Raw genomic sequence first — 13,665 nt, 5'->3', positions numbered from 1 at the left:
ATGTATAGGTTGTTAGAAGCAGCTCGAGTACACAGATACATATAGTACACCATCTCATTACTTTATTTCCTCTATGAGAGAAAAAGAAAGGTAATAAACCTGCAATCTCGAGAGTGGATGTGTGTCGAAACTTCAACCTTCGATAACTTAAGCTAGATTCGCCAGATTTTCCTTGTCGAGGGTTGAAGTTTCGGCCTATGTATTGTTTCTAAGTTTTTCTTTGTTCGTCGAGTTCTCAACGTTCGACGTCCACATTAGTTGAGTTCTCAATGTTCGACCTCTAGCCTCAAACTCCCAAAACAACAATATTTCTCTAATAAGTTTCAAAACAACAATATTTCTCTAATAAGTTTTGAAAACAATATTAATATTAAAGGTCCTAGTAGTGGGTCTTTATAACTTGTTAAAATAATTTTTTGAATATATATATATATATATATATATTTTAAAAATGTATGGTCGGATAACGGTTCAAATCGTTATTCTCTTTTTCTTATTTTTTAAGTTATTGGTGTGTTCGTAGATACCTTGTATTACTTTGAAGAAGTTTTTAAGAAAGTTCTTAATCTTTTGAGGACGCATTAGAACAAAATCTCTAATAGTATTAGATGATTTAGGGCTTGTTTGGATTAGCCTAAGAAAAAAGTATTTTTCAAAAAATTTATTTTTTTTGTCAAAACTATTTAAAATATACTACAAAAACTATTTTGATTGGTTGTCAAATACTCTATTTTTTTTTCTAAATTAACTTATTTTTTAAATTAAACACGTAAAATTGTATTTCAAACACATATTAGACAAAGTCCAAAAATGATACCAGGATGTTTGTTATAGAGATATTCAAGAGATTTGTTGTCCTTTGCATATACAATGACATTGACTTTTTATGTGTACTTTTATCTTTTATCATTCCTCTTTCTTTCTGTTATATTTATATATATTTTGAAAAGTATAGTTGGATAACTATTTTTAAACCGTTAACTCTCTTTTTTCTTATTTCTGTTAATAATTGGTGTGTTGCGTGTTCATAGACATATCTTTTATTTTTTAGAATGAAGTTTTTTCTCCTAAAAAAACTATGAGTACGTTAAAAGAAATTTCTTGATTTTTTTTCCTTCAAAAGAAAAAACAAATTAAAACTTAATTTATCGAGGATGCATTAGAACAAGATCTCTACTAGTATTAGATGGTTTAGATAGAGTATTCCAAAAGTGATACCATAATGTTTATTATAGAGATATCGAAGAGATTTGTTGTCCTCTTTATATACAATAATGTTAACTTTTTATGTGTACTTTTATCTTTTATCATTCCTCTTCCTTTCTTATATATATATATATATATATATATATAGGTAACAAGAAAAGTTAGGAAATTAAAGCTTGAAACTATCTGTTTTCCACCCTGACAAATATTTTAATAACCATTTTAAATGTTTGTAATGTTTGGATAATGGAAGAAAAGAAAAAGAAAAAAAAAAAGAAAAGAAAAGAAAAGGCATATAATTAAAAAACTTGATTGAATGCTAGAAAATCAAAGCCACTCAACTGTGAAACTTGAAATTTCAATATTGAAACCAATTCCCATTGAATGTATGTAATGTGCATTTAGTAGCACACCTATAGACCAGCCATAAAATTTGGGCACAGAGAGGAGAGAGAAAATATTTATACATAAATAGCAATGTGTTGTACAACTATAAATATTATTATTTTATTATTTTCAAATAATAAAATGAAATATCAATAAATTTTCAGAATTATGAGATTTTATTTTCTTTTTCCTATTTAATATGCAATGCTCAAATTGAGTGTCAATGAATATAACTTAGTTAAAGTGTTAAAGTGTTAGCAATGCCTCTTAAAATCACAAGTCTAATACTCTACCTCTATATTTAACTTGTAATACTTGGCAAAAAATCAACATAAGCAAAAAATTAACATAACATTTGAGTTAAGAATAGTGAAAATAGAAATGGCTTTGAACTTAAACCCAAACAAACAAAAGCTCATACAATCATCGAACTTACCTTAAACATACCGTGGGCTGAATTTTTACTCTGTTCGATTTTTGCTAAATTTGCCCACTAAACTTTAAAAAAAAAAAATGCAAAGTAAAAATATATCCAATCCTCTAATTTCAACAAGATTAACATATTTTGTATTAGGAACAAACATTCATGAACATATTTTCGTCGACAATTTTTCAAGTAAAAGTTGCACCACCTTTTAAAGTGTACTTAGATGAAGTTGAAAGTTCAGGATTAAAATTGATAAACCTTGTGTTAAAAATGGATGTTTTTCCTCCCGTCCCTCCGGGTTAAAAAACCCCCCTCAATATTGAGCCTCAACCAGATTTAGAACAGAGATTCGTTGTTCCTTTTGGGCCAGGGACAAGACTAACGGAAAATTTGAAACTTTTGCCTTACTCCTGGAATGTACTATCTGAAGTACCATAATTGTTCCATAATTTATAGGTAATTTGACTGCATCAGCACAACAGGCACCTAATGGACTAACTTTTGTCATCCAACTACATTTTGAAGCTCAGCATGTAAAACAGGGCAATGTATCTTTCAATAATTCGACTTTGAATGCCATTATTTCAAATTTTGTGTGTGAAATTTGAGTTATTTCTCTAGCAGCCCTCCATTACGCGGTAGTGGCCCCACCTCATCACAGACGGAAAACTAGAATAGGGAAGGAATTCATAATAGCATCTAGAATGACACATAATATAGCTTATTAGATTTGATATATAATTATCAGTGATGGATAGAGTTGAACAAGGAGACGATGTTCTACATCTACAGTTAAGTCCTACCAAAATGTAATAATGATTCAGACTCAACCTCATCACGAAGCTTGATTACTGATTACTGAACAGAAACAGAGCTTGCAAACAGCAACCGAGGTGGTCAGCGCCATGAGACCTAATCATCTAGCATCGGCTGCTGGTCGAACACTGTTAGAAGTTCAGTCATGGGCGTCACCGTGCTATTCACGGCCTCATGTTCACCCTTGCACTGGAGTAACTGTCTTCTAAGACTCTGCACCAACTCATTCAATCTCTGGATATTTTTCTCCTGGGAAAGAATAATCTACAATGGCATTGATATACAGATTATATTAGAAACCAAGAAGACCAGAGTCATCTTCACGACTTAGATTCTACTAGAGCAATCCACAAGAGAAGACAATGAACAGAGCCTGGATCATGAATAGAATGGAGAAAAGAAACAAGAAACTGGAGTAAAAAAGTAAAATAGTTAGAATCTGTCAAACATTCTTGAGCTCGTCAATTTGGCTGTGGAACTAGCAAACTGAAACTTAAGAGAATTAACTTTAGCAAAAAACGATGTAGCATGATTGCTGTAACTGTAAGTACCTTAATTAAGGTCGCCGCATAATCCTTCCTCTGATTGAAGGATAAGGTGAGATTAGTCGATATATGTACGTGTGAATACTCGTAGTATTAAAAGAAAAGGTATCAGCATGCCAAGTTGCCTAAAACATTTTGAAAGAAAAAACACTTCAGGCCCTGACTAGCCCACACGACAACTACCCAAGTCCTAAGACAACTGATACCATTGAACTCCTGAAGATATTTAATATTATTTGACCATGATTTGAACCGTAAAAGCATCCAGGCTTACAGTTTGCCATCTTGATTAGAGGATCAACTAATGATCTTTGAAGCATTTCACAAGAATCTAAACAACGAGAACTTTGACAAATTAGAGATGACTGGGAATAGAGTCTACAGGCTACGTATTTGATTCAATACTGCCATCTTCTGGATCATGTAGTATGGACACAAGAGCCTTAAAAGAAGTTGAAACAACATATTGTCTTTTGAAGAGGAGAGGTAAGATACAGTTCACTTTCTTGGTAAGAAAATACATGAAAGAAAAAGTGTACCCGGCTACTGATAGAATTAAAGGGATACCTAAGTTAATGTTGTAGAGGATTGGTGCAACCAGCAAGAAGAAATAAGCACATTTCCGCAGCATACAAGGAAATTTGATCAAATGGTTGGCATGAGATACTGATGAGAATTTTACATAGAGAACTACAAAAACTTACTAGAAACTTTGCTATCAAGAATTGCTACGAGGCATCTAATTTTTGGACACCCAAATGTAGGAAACCCTTCATAGAGAGGGAGTTTGAAGATCAGCTAACCTCCATTTTCTATTTCAGATAGTAACGTGCTTACTCATAATAGTGATATAGGAGCAAATGATGAGAAATTTAATGTATTCTCTGATGTAAATCCCTAAATCATAGTTTCAACACTTCTGGTAGGATGCCCCATAAACACACCTCTAAGTGTTCATGGAAGGATCATATTCTGAAGAAGGTTCAGGTCTTCTCTAAGCTTCCAAGAGCAACAAAACTAAGAAACTCACATGCAGCATTTTCTCCAACTTGTTTCAAGCGTACAAATGTAGAATAAAACATCAGTCATTATTTTTATGTATTGTATGCATACAACCAATCAATCTACTTCTCAATCAAATTGTCACTGCAGAAGATATTGGGTATTTCTTGATGATGCAATCTGAACATCTTGAGTTTCATTCAAGATTGCTTGGATTTTTCCTCAAGGTAAAGTTAAGTCATTAGGAACTATGCTTGAACAGCTCTCTATTTTGTCCTTATGGTCAAAAAGGAATCTTCAAATATCATTCTAGTGAATCTTGCGGTCTAGCATATCATATAGAATATAGCCTCTAAATGGCGTTCCATTGATAAAACTGATAGATCTCAGATTACCTATCAGTCACATTCACAATATCTCAAGACAGCAAATCACACACAGAACACCCTAGCACTTTGAGAGACGGGGAACTCCCCCTTTTAGATTGTATTCTAATCCTGAAAATTTCCTACCTTTCAGATGTATCTGAAATATGGGGAGTTTTTATAAACCCTGGGAAGTAATCCCCGAGGATTCAATAAATGCATATATTATTAACTGTATAATAACAATTGCAACAACAATTGAACATCAAATCATTAAAAGCATTGAACAAAAAAAAAAAAAAAAAAAAACTAAACACCCGAAACATACAAGTGGCAAACTTATGGGAAACAGAGATAGGTAAGTGGAATTTCACCTTTTCTTTTACAGCTTCCTCTCTTTCAGACATATGGGGTTCTCTCTGTGAAGCGTTTGGACCTGCTTCAAGCTCATTCTCATACTGTTGCCTCCACTCAAATTGTGAGGAGAACACGATCAGTAACAGCAGACAGACAAGAACCCAAGGTCTTGACATTATTACAACCAAGTTTTGTGTTTTCCAAAAAGATCAAGTTACCAGTCCTACCCAATAGCTGCATTACATGACCAACTCGATAATTATAAGTCAACTAAATTACCTAACTTCAGTTGAATATAGTTGAATAGAAAAAATCAAGTTACAGTTAAACAGAGAGATAACATAATCAAGCTGAATTTGATTCCTAATAGATCTACAAGAAACAACTCAGATTATTTTCCGCAATGTTCTTCATCAAAGTAAGGAGGGTTGGTTTTTTCCCCAACATTCAAGACGTAAATTCAACAGATACACAAAACTTGAAAGCTCCAGAATGGTTTCAAGTGTTTACCCTAGCAGAACTCCATTTCCCCCTCTCTTTTTTCAGAGAATTATAATTCAACACAACAAAAATAAAGACAAAAAAGGAAATATTTGACATTTTCTACCTTGTTCGTAAAATTTTCTCACCTTCCAAACACAACCTGAGAATCGAAAGAAAACCCAGAAAATCGAGCAGAAATCTCCACCGAAATGAACATCCACTAACGTGAACCACTGAGAAAAGCTGAGAACAACAATCCCTCAAACATATCGAAACCCAAAAATGGGAAAGGATTGAATGTAACAAAAACAGAAATCCGGAGGAAAATATTGGGAGATTGGAATCATAAAAGAAACTCACTGATCGAACAGCGCATCTCAGTTTAGTTGGAGTCGGATTTCTTCGACCTGGAGCTGGTGAATTGGGTTGAATTCGTCTGGGGTGAGCGGCAGTGATCCTCGCACGTGTCCACCATTATCAACAGGTATCCTTCGAGACAATAGGGCGACAAATTCGAACCAATTTTAACACGAGCTATTTTTACTTTGGTCATTCAATCGTTAAATCATATTTAATGCAACAAAATCAATATTTAATGTGAGTTTTTTTCTTTCTTTCTTTTTAAGATAAACAACACAAAAGGCAAAAGCCCAAATAAATTACATGACAATAACTCATGTGAGAATTAAATGATGATTGTCTATTTAATGTATTTGATTTGTAATTTTATGTAATTTTAGGTTAAATTGCGTCCTAAATAAAACGCTAATCAATTTTAATATCACTTATAAAATGAGTGAAGTCAATGTATAATTCTATGAGAAATGTACATTTAAACTAGTTGAATTAAAATTAGATTGACGACTTAAAGTCTAGTTTAAATTAAAATTAGATCGATGACTTAAAGTTGACAAGACAACAGTAACTGTTTCAGTGATATTTTAAGTTTTATCCAAATTTTCACTTTCTAATTTTTTTCTTTTGTTAAAAAAAAAAAAGATAAATAAAGAATGCGGTATACTCATTTATTTTGAAGATGTTTTGCTATAATAACGGTATTAAATCAATTTATCATGATGAGTTGAAAATATCTCAATGGTAGAATGAATACCATGTCAATTTTAATTTAGTTTTTTTAATATAATTTTTAAAAAATTTTATATTAATTTTTATGAATTGGCCTAGTGATAAGTAAATGAACATTTCCTTGATAAAGGACTAAAAGGTTATAGGTTCATATACTCATAGATATAAAAAAATGTCTATAGCTTTTAAAATTTTAAATTTATTTCTTCTAATCCAAAATGCCATTTTTTCTTGCATGACGATAAGTTAATGTTTTCCTACTATAACATAAATGAACTCTTCCAGTTGGTTCCTATATGAGTGAACTACAACCCAATTCATTATCTAAATAAGAGTTATTTATGAAGATCTTATCAAACGATAAAGACTATTTATGATGTTTGATCAAACATAAAGATTAAATTATAACTTTCAAAATCATAAAGGCTAAATTCTAGTTTTACACTCCATAAAATAAATACTCAACTAGTATACAATTGTACTATCCATCCTAGAATGAGAAGTTGGATTCTTTAATCCCGTGATAAAGACATGGACGATGACTAGGTGCAACTTACACTGTATCATGCAACCATCTTTTGTAACATAGTAGATAAAAATAAGGGAGATTTTAAAAAAATAGAAAAATAAGGAAAATCATGTATACAAGATATCAAAATTTAATATTTTTTGATAGAGACTAACGGAAGTCTATCGACATTTTTATTTATGTAAATAGTTTAATATTTTTCCTATTGATGAAAATTTTCCTAAAATAAAAATTTAATTTTTCTTTAACAAATAACAATTGTCCTATGGCAAATAATTTGTGGAGTGCACCATCTAAATATTTCTCTAAAAGCATATTCCCCCAAATACAAATATCGAGTCAAAGTTCCATCTTTATTTTTTTAATGTTTTGCTTTACATTTTCCCCAATTTTCCGGTTGAAGGCCGATCAAGGAAAAAGAATCAAACAAACGTAGCAATCTCCGATTTCGTGTAAATGGGCAACGCTCAATCACCTCAAACAAATCCTCGCTTCGTAACAGCTTCCAGGTTCCTTTTTCTTTACTCTCTTCACGCATTAACAGATTTCTAATGCATCAATTTCTTCATTGAATTCACTTATGGCCGCAGAGCTTTTACCCAGAAGGAACTCGAAGATCTCAAGTCACTGTTCCTCTCTCTTGCTGCTCAATCAAATAGTAATGGCAAATTCGTATCCCCCTCTGTTTTCCAGGTCAGAGTTTGTAACTTCTCTATTCTCAACATGGTTGATTTCTGATTTTCTTTTTTCCCCTTCACCGATTATCTGGGTTTTGTTGTTGGGTAGTCATATTTTGGACTTCGTAGTCCTCTTGGAGAAAGGTTGTTCGATTTAGTGACACAGAAGCGCAAGGATCAGAAATTTACTTATGAAGACCTCGTTATAGCTAAAGTAAGCCATTGGGGTTTCCCTATTATTCAAATTCAATGTGCATTCTGAACATTATGTCTCATCCATATTGGAAGTTCTTATTCGTATATCATCATTTTTGTTAAATGCAAACTAAACCCAAAAGTTTAAGCTGCTGGTTAAGGTAAATTTAACATTTTCTTATCAGTACCTTAACACTTCCCCCAATCCCCAGTGGACTGTAGAAGAGACCCAACAACTAGAAAATGTTAATTGAGGAGGCCATTCATGTTAAATCGCTATCGAACCCAAGAGCCTAAGTTGATGGGTTACAGGAATTTGTCTCTCTTTTTTGTCAATGTTGCTCATTCCATATATCCATTCATTGATGGGATAGGTTAGTTTTCGAGGCTCATACCCTGGTGCCCGTGGGGGACTATTGAATTTCAAGGGGTGTAGCAGTCTTTCAAAGGTTCAGTTTATTACTCAAATCGTTTGACTCTAGAGTTCTTTTATTCTTCTTTCCTCACTCTACTGGGAGTTTCTTTGGGGGAGAAATAATTGTGATACGAATGTGATTTGAACTATCTAAGCATGTGGCCTATGGCCGTGCAAAGTGGGGTGACAATATTTACATTACGAATGAGGGGTTCGAATCTACGATTGTGAGGGGTGATACTAATATCTTATCGTTGAACTTGTACCTAAAGTTTGGTTAAACGTTTGGAAGGCCTAGAAAAGATTTGTGTAAGACATGAGGAAGTACAAACCTTTTTCTGGTGCTGTTGGCGAATGCTTGTTTTTGGTCAGTCATGATTATTGATTTTTGCAATCCTTCTAATATTCTTAGCTCGAGTCGATGATTGTTGTTATTTTGTCATCATTTTCGTTGAAGGGCACTTATGAGAAAGGAACAAATGAAGAAATTGAAGAGTTCATCTATCAGTTACTAGATGTGTCAGATGATGGTGCCCTTGACAGGTAACATCTTCTTCTTCTTTTAATGATTAACTTCTAATAAAGAAGGCTACTGGCTCTACCATCCACCAAATCCCAAAAATAGACTTCTGATTCAAAATTTGATTGGACATGATTATATGTGCCTTCTTAGCTTTCATGCCAATGCCAGGTCTGATCTGGAATCGGTTCTAATAGCAATTTTGAATTCTGTATTCTCCTCAACAAATAATGAACCTGGATTGGATTCACATCAGGATGCCATACAAATATTTGTTCGTGCAGCAACTTTCTCAGAGAATAATGAACGATTTACTTATGAAGATTTCAAAAACTGGTGTACTCTGCTTCCATCTATCAGGAAGTTTCTCGGAAGCTTACTAATGCCACCTGATATAGGTGTTTGCTTATTTCTACATCAATCTCTGTCCATTACTAATTTGATTTAAGTTTTTTTTCGTACTGTAAGTTTGTTGGTGTTTTGGTTATTATTCCTTGATCTTCTTAATTGATCTGTATTTCGTTTCCCCTTCATGCATAATTATGCTTGATTTTGATTAGGTATTGTCTTAATACATTCATTCCAAAGTCTCTTGATTATCTAAAAACAGGTTGCATCCTTACATCCAAGTGTTTTTTTTCCCCCCTTTCTTCAAATCTCAAAATGAACTCATAATCGTGCATTGTTCTTATTTCATTCAATGTACTGTTCTCTATCATCCGTCATAATATTAGATCAATAGTTGTTTGTCTTTAAGACGATTGTATGTTTCCTTTGTTTTCTTATTGTTGGAACCAACTATTATATTGTTATATTTGCTTTAAATACTTCACTATTTGACCCGAGTGGCAAACCATATTGAATCATTGGTGGTGGTCTTAGATATTGAAAATTTAAAGAAAGGTTATATAATTCTTATGCATTTTTATGGTGGTTATGTAGGGAGACATGGTTGTCAAGTTCCAAAGCTGGTTTATGGGGAAAATATAGATTCTAATCTTATGTTAATGAAGAAGGAATATACTTGGCATTTAGGAGGAGCTCTTCCTCAGCATGAGCTAGAGGAGTGGAGACTACTTTACCATAGTGCAATAAATGGGCTGAGTTTCACGACATTTTTGGGTAATATAACGTAAGTAATTCTTTTTATTCTTTTATATACTTTTTTAATCTCTTTTTTGTAGCCATTTTGATTTTTTATGAGCAACAAGATTTGCATTAAAAAAAAAAAAAATTGGAAGCATACAGAAAGTTTGAAAATGTCGAGAAGTGAGTAAAAGCCAGCCCCTCAAAGTGAAAAGAAACGAGTCTCTTATGTTCTCCACATTCCCGTACGAATGTGCATAAAAGATTAAATATACTAAATATACTGTAACCAAATATAGAACTCATAACCATTGAGCCAAGCCTGAATATAAGTAGAGTATTAGCTTACGCTTTATTTATTTATTTTTATTTTTAACCCAAGCTTTCAATAAGATAAAATGAAAGAATACATGGAAAGTAAATATATTCCAAGAGGATCCCAACCTAAGAAGGGGCTCCAGTTGAACAAAATAAGGATACTTACAAAAAACACAGAGATCCAAAGAAAGGGATGGTATCTATTAGCTTACACTTTTGATTTAGTGGATCTCCAAGGCAACAGAAATACATACTTTTAGGATATGTAAAATATGTAAAATAGATTATTTGATCGATCAGGTTAGTAATTTTGATCGACACTTAAACTGGGTCTTATTGATCAATCAAGCTTTTCCAAAACAAGATTGGGACTTCCTCATTAGGCTTGTGACTTGCCTTATCTGTATTTGTTGGCGACTGCAACCAAAACCATTAGAGGCGGTGGATTAAATCATTTTGCAGAAACGATGGAGGACCGACACTGCTGATAGTGAAGGATAAAGAAGGTTACATATATGGAGGCTATGCTTCTCAGGCATGGGAGAGGCATGGTGATTTCTATGGAGACCTGAAATCATTTCTATTTCAGCTGTATCCAAAGGCAGCCATATTCAAACCAACTGGCGCAAACAATAACATACAATGGGTAACTTCTCCACTTGGCTTTCTGATTTCCATATATTCAATTTTGGATTCTGATGTTTACAAGTCTTGGTTGTCAGTGCGCGGTCAATTTCAGTTCAGATAGCATTCCAAATGGCATAGGGTTTGGAGGACGGGTGAACCACTTCGGTCTGTTTGTGTCGGCGAGCTTTGATCAGGTGCAGACATTCGAGTGTACAACATTCGGGAGCCCATGCCTGTCAAAGACGAACCGAGTAGAGCTGGAAGTGATAGAGTGCTGGGGAGTAGGGCAGCAGGAAAAGCAGAGTGGGACTAATGAGAATAATGGAGTAAAAGGTAGTGTGTTGGAGAGGTTTAAAGAGGATCGCCATATGCTCAACATGGTTGGCCTGGCCAATTCAAGTGAATGATCACACTATTCAGTAACCATCACTCCCTGCGTTTTGATTTTGGTATGGAGTACATAACTCACGCTTCTTCCAGATTTTGCTTTCTCAATTACATTACTATACATCGTTATTTTTATGTCGTTACCAATTTATTTAAATATATACAAGTCTTTTTCAATTCAGTGACTTGCTTTAACCAAAAGTGGATTGAGAAATTAAGACAAACGATACCTAGGGTGATTTTAGAGGGAAATATTTAAGTGTTATTTGTTTGTTTTTGTTCTTTTTGAAGGCTATGAACACCAATTTAATCCATTATCGATGTCTATGTTTTGTTATCTATATTTTAAGCATGGTTTCAAAATCAAAGCTGGATTTTGAAAACTATACAAAATAAAGTTTTAAAATTTTGTCTGTATTTGAAAAATTGACTAGGAATTCAGTTGTTTATACGGTAATGATGATTAAGAAATTGGGGAAAAACAAGTTTTAAAACAATAATCATCAATTGGTGACTTGTTTTATTATACAGTTTATTTTGCTAATTTATCGCCATACACTATTTTTGTTTCATTTTGAGAGACATCCTCTCTCATCAAAGTCTCTTTAGAGATAAATCTATGAACATTTTGTTTTTACCTCAAAAAAAAAAAAAAAAAAAATCACAAATTTTTGTCTACATTTCTATATTCTCCTCAATAACCTCAACCTCACTCTGTGTACTCTCTTACAAGCATCTCTATAATTCTTTGCATCTTTGAACAATCTTTCCTCCCTTTATTTGTTTCATTATAGTGTGATTAACAAATGTAAGAATGACTCAATTTTAGAGAAAGATTAACGAGTGCCTTGAACTAATAAGCATGGATGTCAATTGTTTTGACTTTTTGTCCCTATATAGTTAAAATTAATTTCCTAAACTTCGTATCAAGTACATATACAAATTATTAAAAATGCTAATAAATTAGTATTTTTGAAAATTTGTGTGCTAAGCATAACATGACTATAAAACAAAATTATGTTCCTTTTTATGAATTGATAACCTAAAACTAGGATAACAAAGAAAATGCAAGGAGATTAAACTTGACAAACCGTAAACATACAAATAAATTAAGATCTATAGCAAAATTAATTGAAATAACTTTTATAAATTTCTTAGTTTTCAGTGATATATTTCCATTTTAATCAATGCAATGGTAATCTCCTACTTCATAAACTTCATCAAACAAAGATTTAAACAATGCATGAGCCAAATTGACTAAATCAACTGATCGAGAGCCATAGACCAGCATCACCCAAAAACAACACAATGCTCAAAAAATCTTTGAAACCAAATCTGTCAATTAAAGAATGTTACTCGAAATTTCATATTCTTTAGCTTCGCAGAAAGTAACAATGCTCATAAACAAAACTAAATCACAAAATTGTATCGAATCCCAACAGAAAATCAGAAGAAAAGGGGGAAAAAAAACAAAACCCTAGCCGATAATCTCAGTACCTCCTACCGCGACCTCCCAATCCAAATCCAACCTGCTGCGGAACAGTCGGATCGACCAGGACAAGCCCAGGAATATCGTTCATTCCCAGCGCAGAAAGCATATCGAGAGTCTCCTTGTCGACCTCGATTTGATCGGTTTTAACGGCGGAGATGTCGGGGACGAAGTCCATACGGCGCTCGCGCTCTTCCTCTTGAAGTTTCAGAGAGATGCCGCGAACAGGTCCCTTCTGGATCCGCTTCATTAGGTGAGTGGAGAATCCGGCGATCTTATTTCGTAGCCTCTTAGAGGGAATAATGGCGACTTCTTCGAGGATCTTCTTGTTCGTATGGAAGTCTAGGGTCATGCGCGAGTAGTAACGCTCAATAACTTGACGGGAAGATTTTTTCACTGTTTTGGTTCGAACGCGACCCATGTTGCTGCCGGAGGAATAGTCTGCAGGCTGAAAGTGAGTCCAGGCGACGGCGGAGGAAGAGGCGGCAAATCGGAACGCAGAGTTTTACCTAAAGAGAAGAAGTATTAGGTTTTGGGAATTATATAGAAGCTCTTTTTAACGAAGGGATTGGCATTTAAATTACTGGGCCTGTGTGGTTGGGCTTATTTCTGGATCCGCAGAGGGAGATGGGCCTCTTGTACGGATGTTCAATTTACAAGGTTAAATGCTTGCTGGCCTACTTTTCACAATGCAAAATGATAAATTTATCGCGTGTTTGTAATGCATTTTTAAATATTTAATTTAAAA

The 13,665-nt window shown here is 33.7% G+C and overlaps 3 protein-coding genes across 4 annotated transcripts; 1 reads left to right on the top strand and 2 right to left on the bottom strand.

Annotated features, from left to right (window-relative positions):
• Window positions 1-2,725: 2,725 nt before the first annotated feature.
• On the bottom strand, window positions 2,726-6,123 carry LOC120092148 (uncharacterized). Its single transcript, XM_039050363.2, has 4 exons — window positions 5,949-6,123; window positions 5,735-5,831; window positions 5,123-5,339; window positions 2,726-3,100 (listed from the first exon to the last, which is right to left on the bottom strand). Exons 3-4 carry the CDS (start codon window positions 5,279-5,281, stop codon window positions 2,933-2,935), a joined length of 327 nt encoding a protein of 108 aa, XP_038906291.1. The 5' UTR covers window positions 5,282-5,339; window positions 5,735-5,831; window positions 5,949-6,123; the 3' UTR covers window positions 2,726-2,932.
• Window positions 6,124-7,463: 1,340 nt separating this feature from the next.
• Window positions 7,464-11,609, top strand: LOC120091138 (TLD-domain containing nucleolar protein). 2 transcript variants are annotated; one of them, XM_039049005.2, is made up of 8 exons: window positions 7,464-7,712; window positions 7,794-7,896; window positions 7,990-8,094; window positions 8,948-9,033; window positions 9,182-9,408; window positions 9,953-10,142; window positions 10,877-11,060; window positions 11,137-11,609. In XM_039049005.2, exons 1-8 carry the CDS (start codon window positions 7,660-7,662, stop codon window positions 11,446-11,448), a joined length of 1,260 nt encoding a protein of 419 aa, XP_038904933.1. In that variant the 5' UTR covers window positions 7,464-7,659; the 3' UTR covers window positions 11,449-11,609. The 2 variants fall into 2 exon arrangements, with proteins under 2 accessions (XP_038904933.1, XP_038904934.1); XM_039049006.2 differs by lacking the exon at window positions 7,990-8,094 and having other exon boundaries at window positions 7,537-7,712.
• Window positions 11,610-12,750: 1,141 nt separating this feature from the next.
• On the bottom strand, window positions 12,751-13,338 carry LOC120091139 (small ribosomal subunit protein eS17-like). The gene has a single exon (XM_039049007.2). The coding sequence runs from the start codon at window positions 13,336-13,338 to the stop codon at window positions 12,919-12,921; it is 420 nt and encodes a 139-aa protein (XP_038904935.2). The 3' UTR covers window positions 12,751-12,918.
• Between the last annotated feature and the right edge of the window lie 327 nt (window positions 13,339-13,665).

The sequence above is a fragment of the Benincasa hispida genome, chromosome 11, assembly GCF_027475165.1.
Source record: "Benincasa hispida cultivar pf3 chromosome 11, pf3_genome.v1.1, whole genome shotgun sequence".
Taxonomy (NCBI): Eukaryota; Viridiplantae; Streptophyta; class Magnoliopsida; order Cucurbitales; family Cucurbitaceae; genus Benincasa; species Benincasa hispida.
This window is presented reverse-complemented; position numbering and strand designations above follow the sequence as displayed.

Bases quoted from the DNA above. Each gene is read 5' to 3' on its own strand.
- LOC120092148 (XM_039050363.2), bottom strand. From the start codon at position 5,281: ATGTCAAGACCTTGGGTTCTTGTCTGTCTGCTGTTACTGATCGTGTTC. The intron at 3,101-5,122 runs GTGAAATTCCAC...ATGCCATTGTAG, and splicing joins AGGAAGCTGTAAAAGAAAAG to ATTATTCTTTCCCAGGAGAA.
- LOC120091138 (XM_039049005.2), top strand. From the start codon at position 7,660: ATGGGCAACGCTCAATCACCTCAAACAAATCCTCGCTTCGTAACAGCT. The intron at 8,095-8,947 runs GTAAGCCATTGG...TTTTCGTTGAAG, and splicing joins AAGACCTCGTTATAGCTAAA to GGCACTTATGAGAAAGGAAC. The intron at 11,061-11,136 runs GTAACTTCTCCA...CTTGGTTGTCAG, and splicing joins CAAACAATAACATACAATGG to TGCGCGGTCAATTTCAGTTC.
- LOC120091139 (XM_039049007.2), bottom strand. From the start codon at position 13,338: ATGGGTCGCGTTCGAACCAAAACAGTGAAAAAATCTTCCCGTCAAGTT.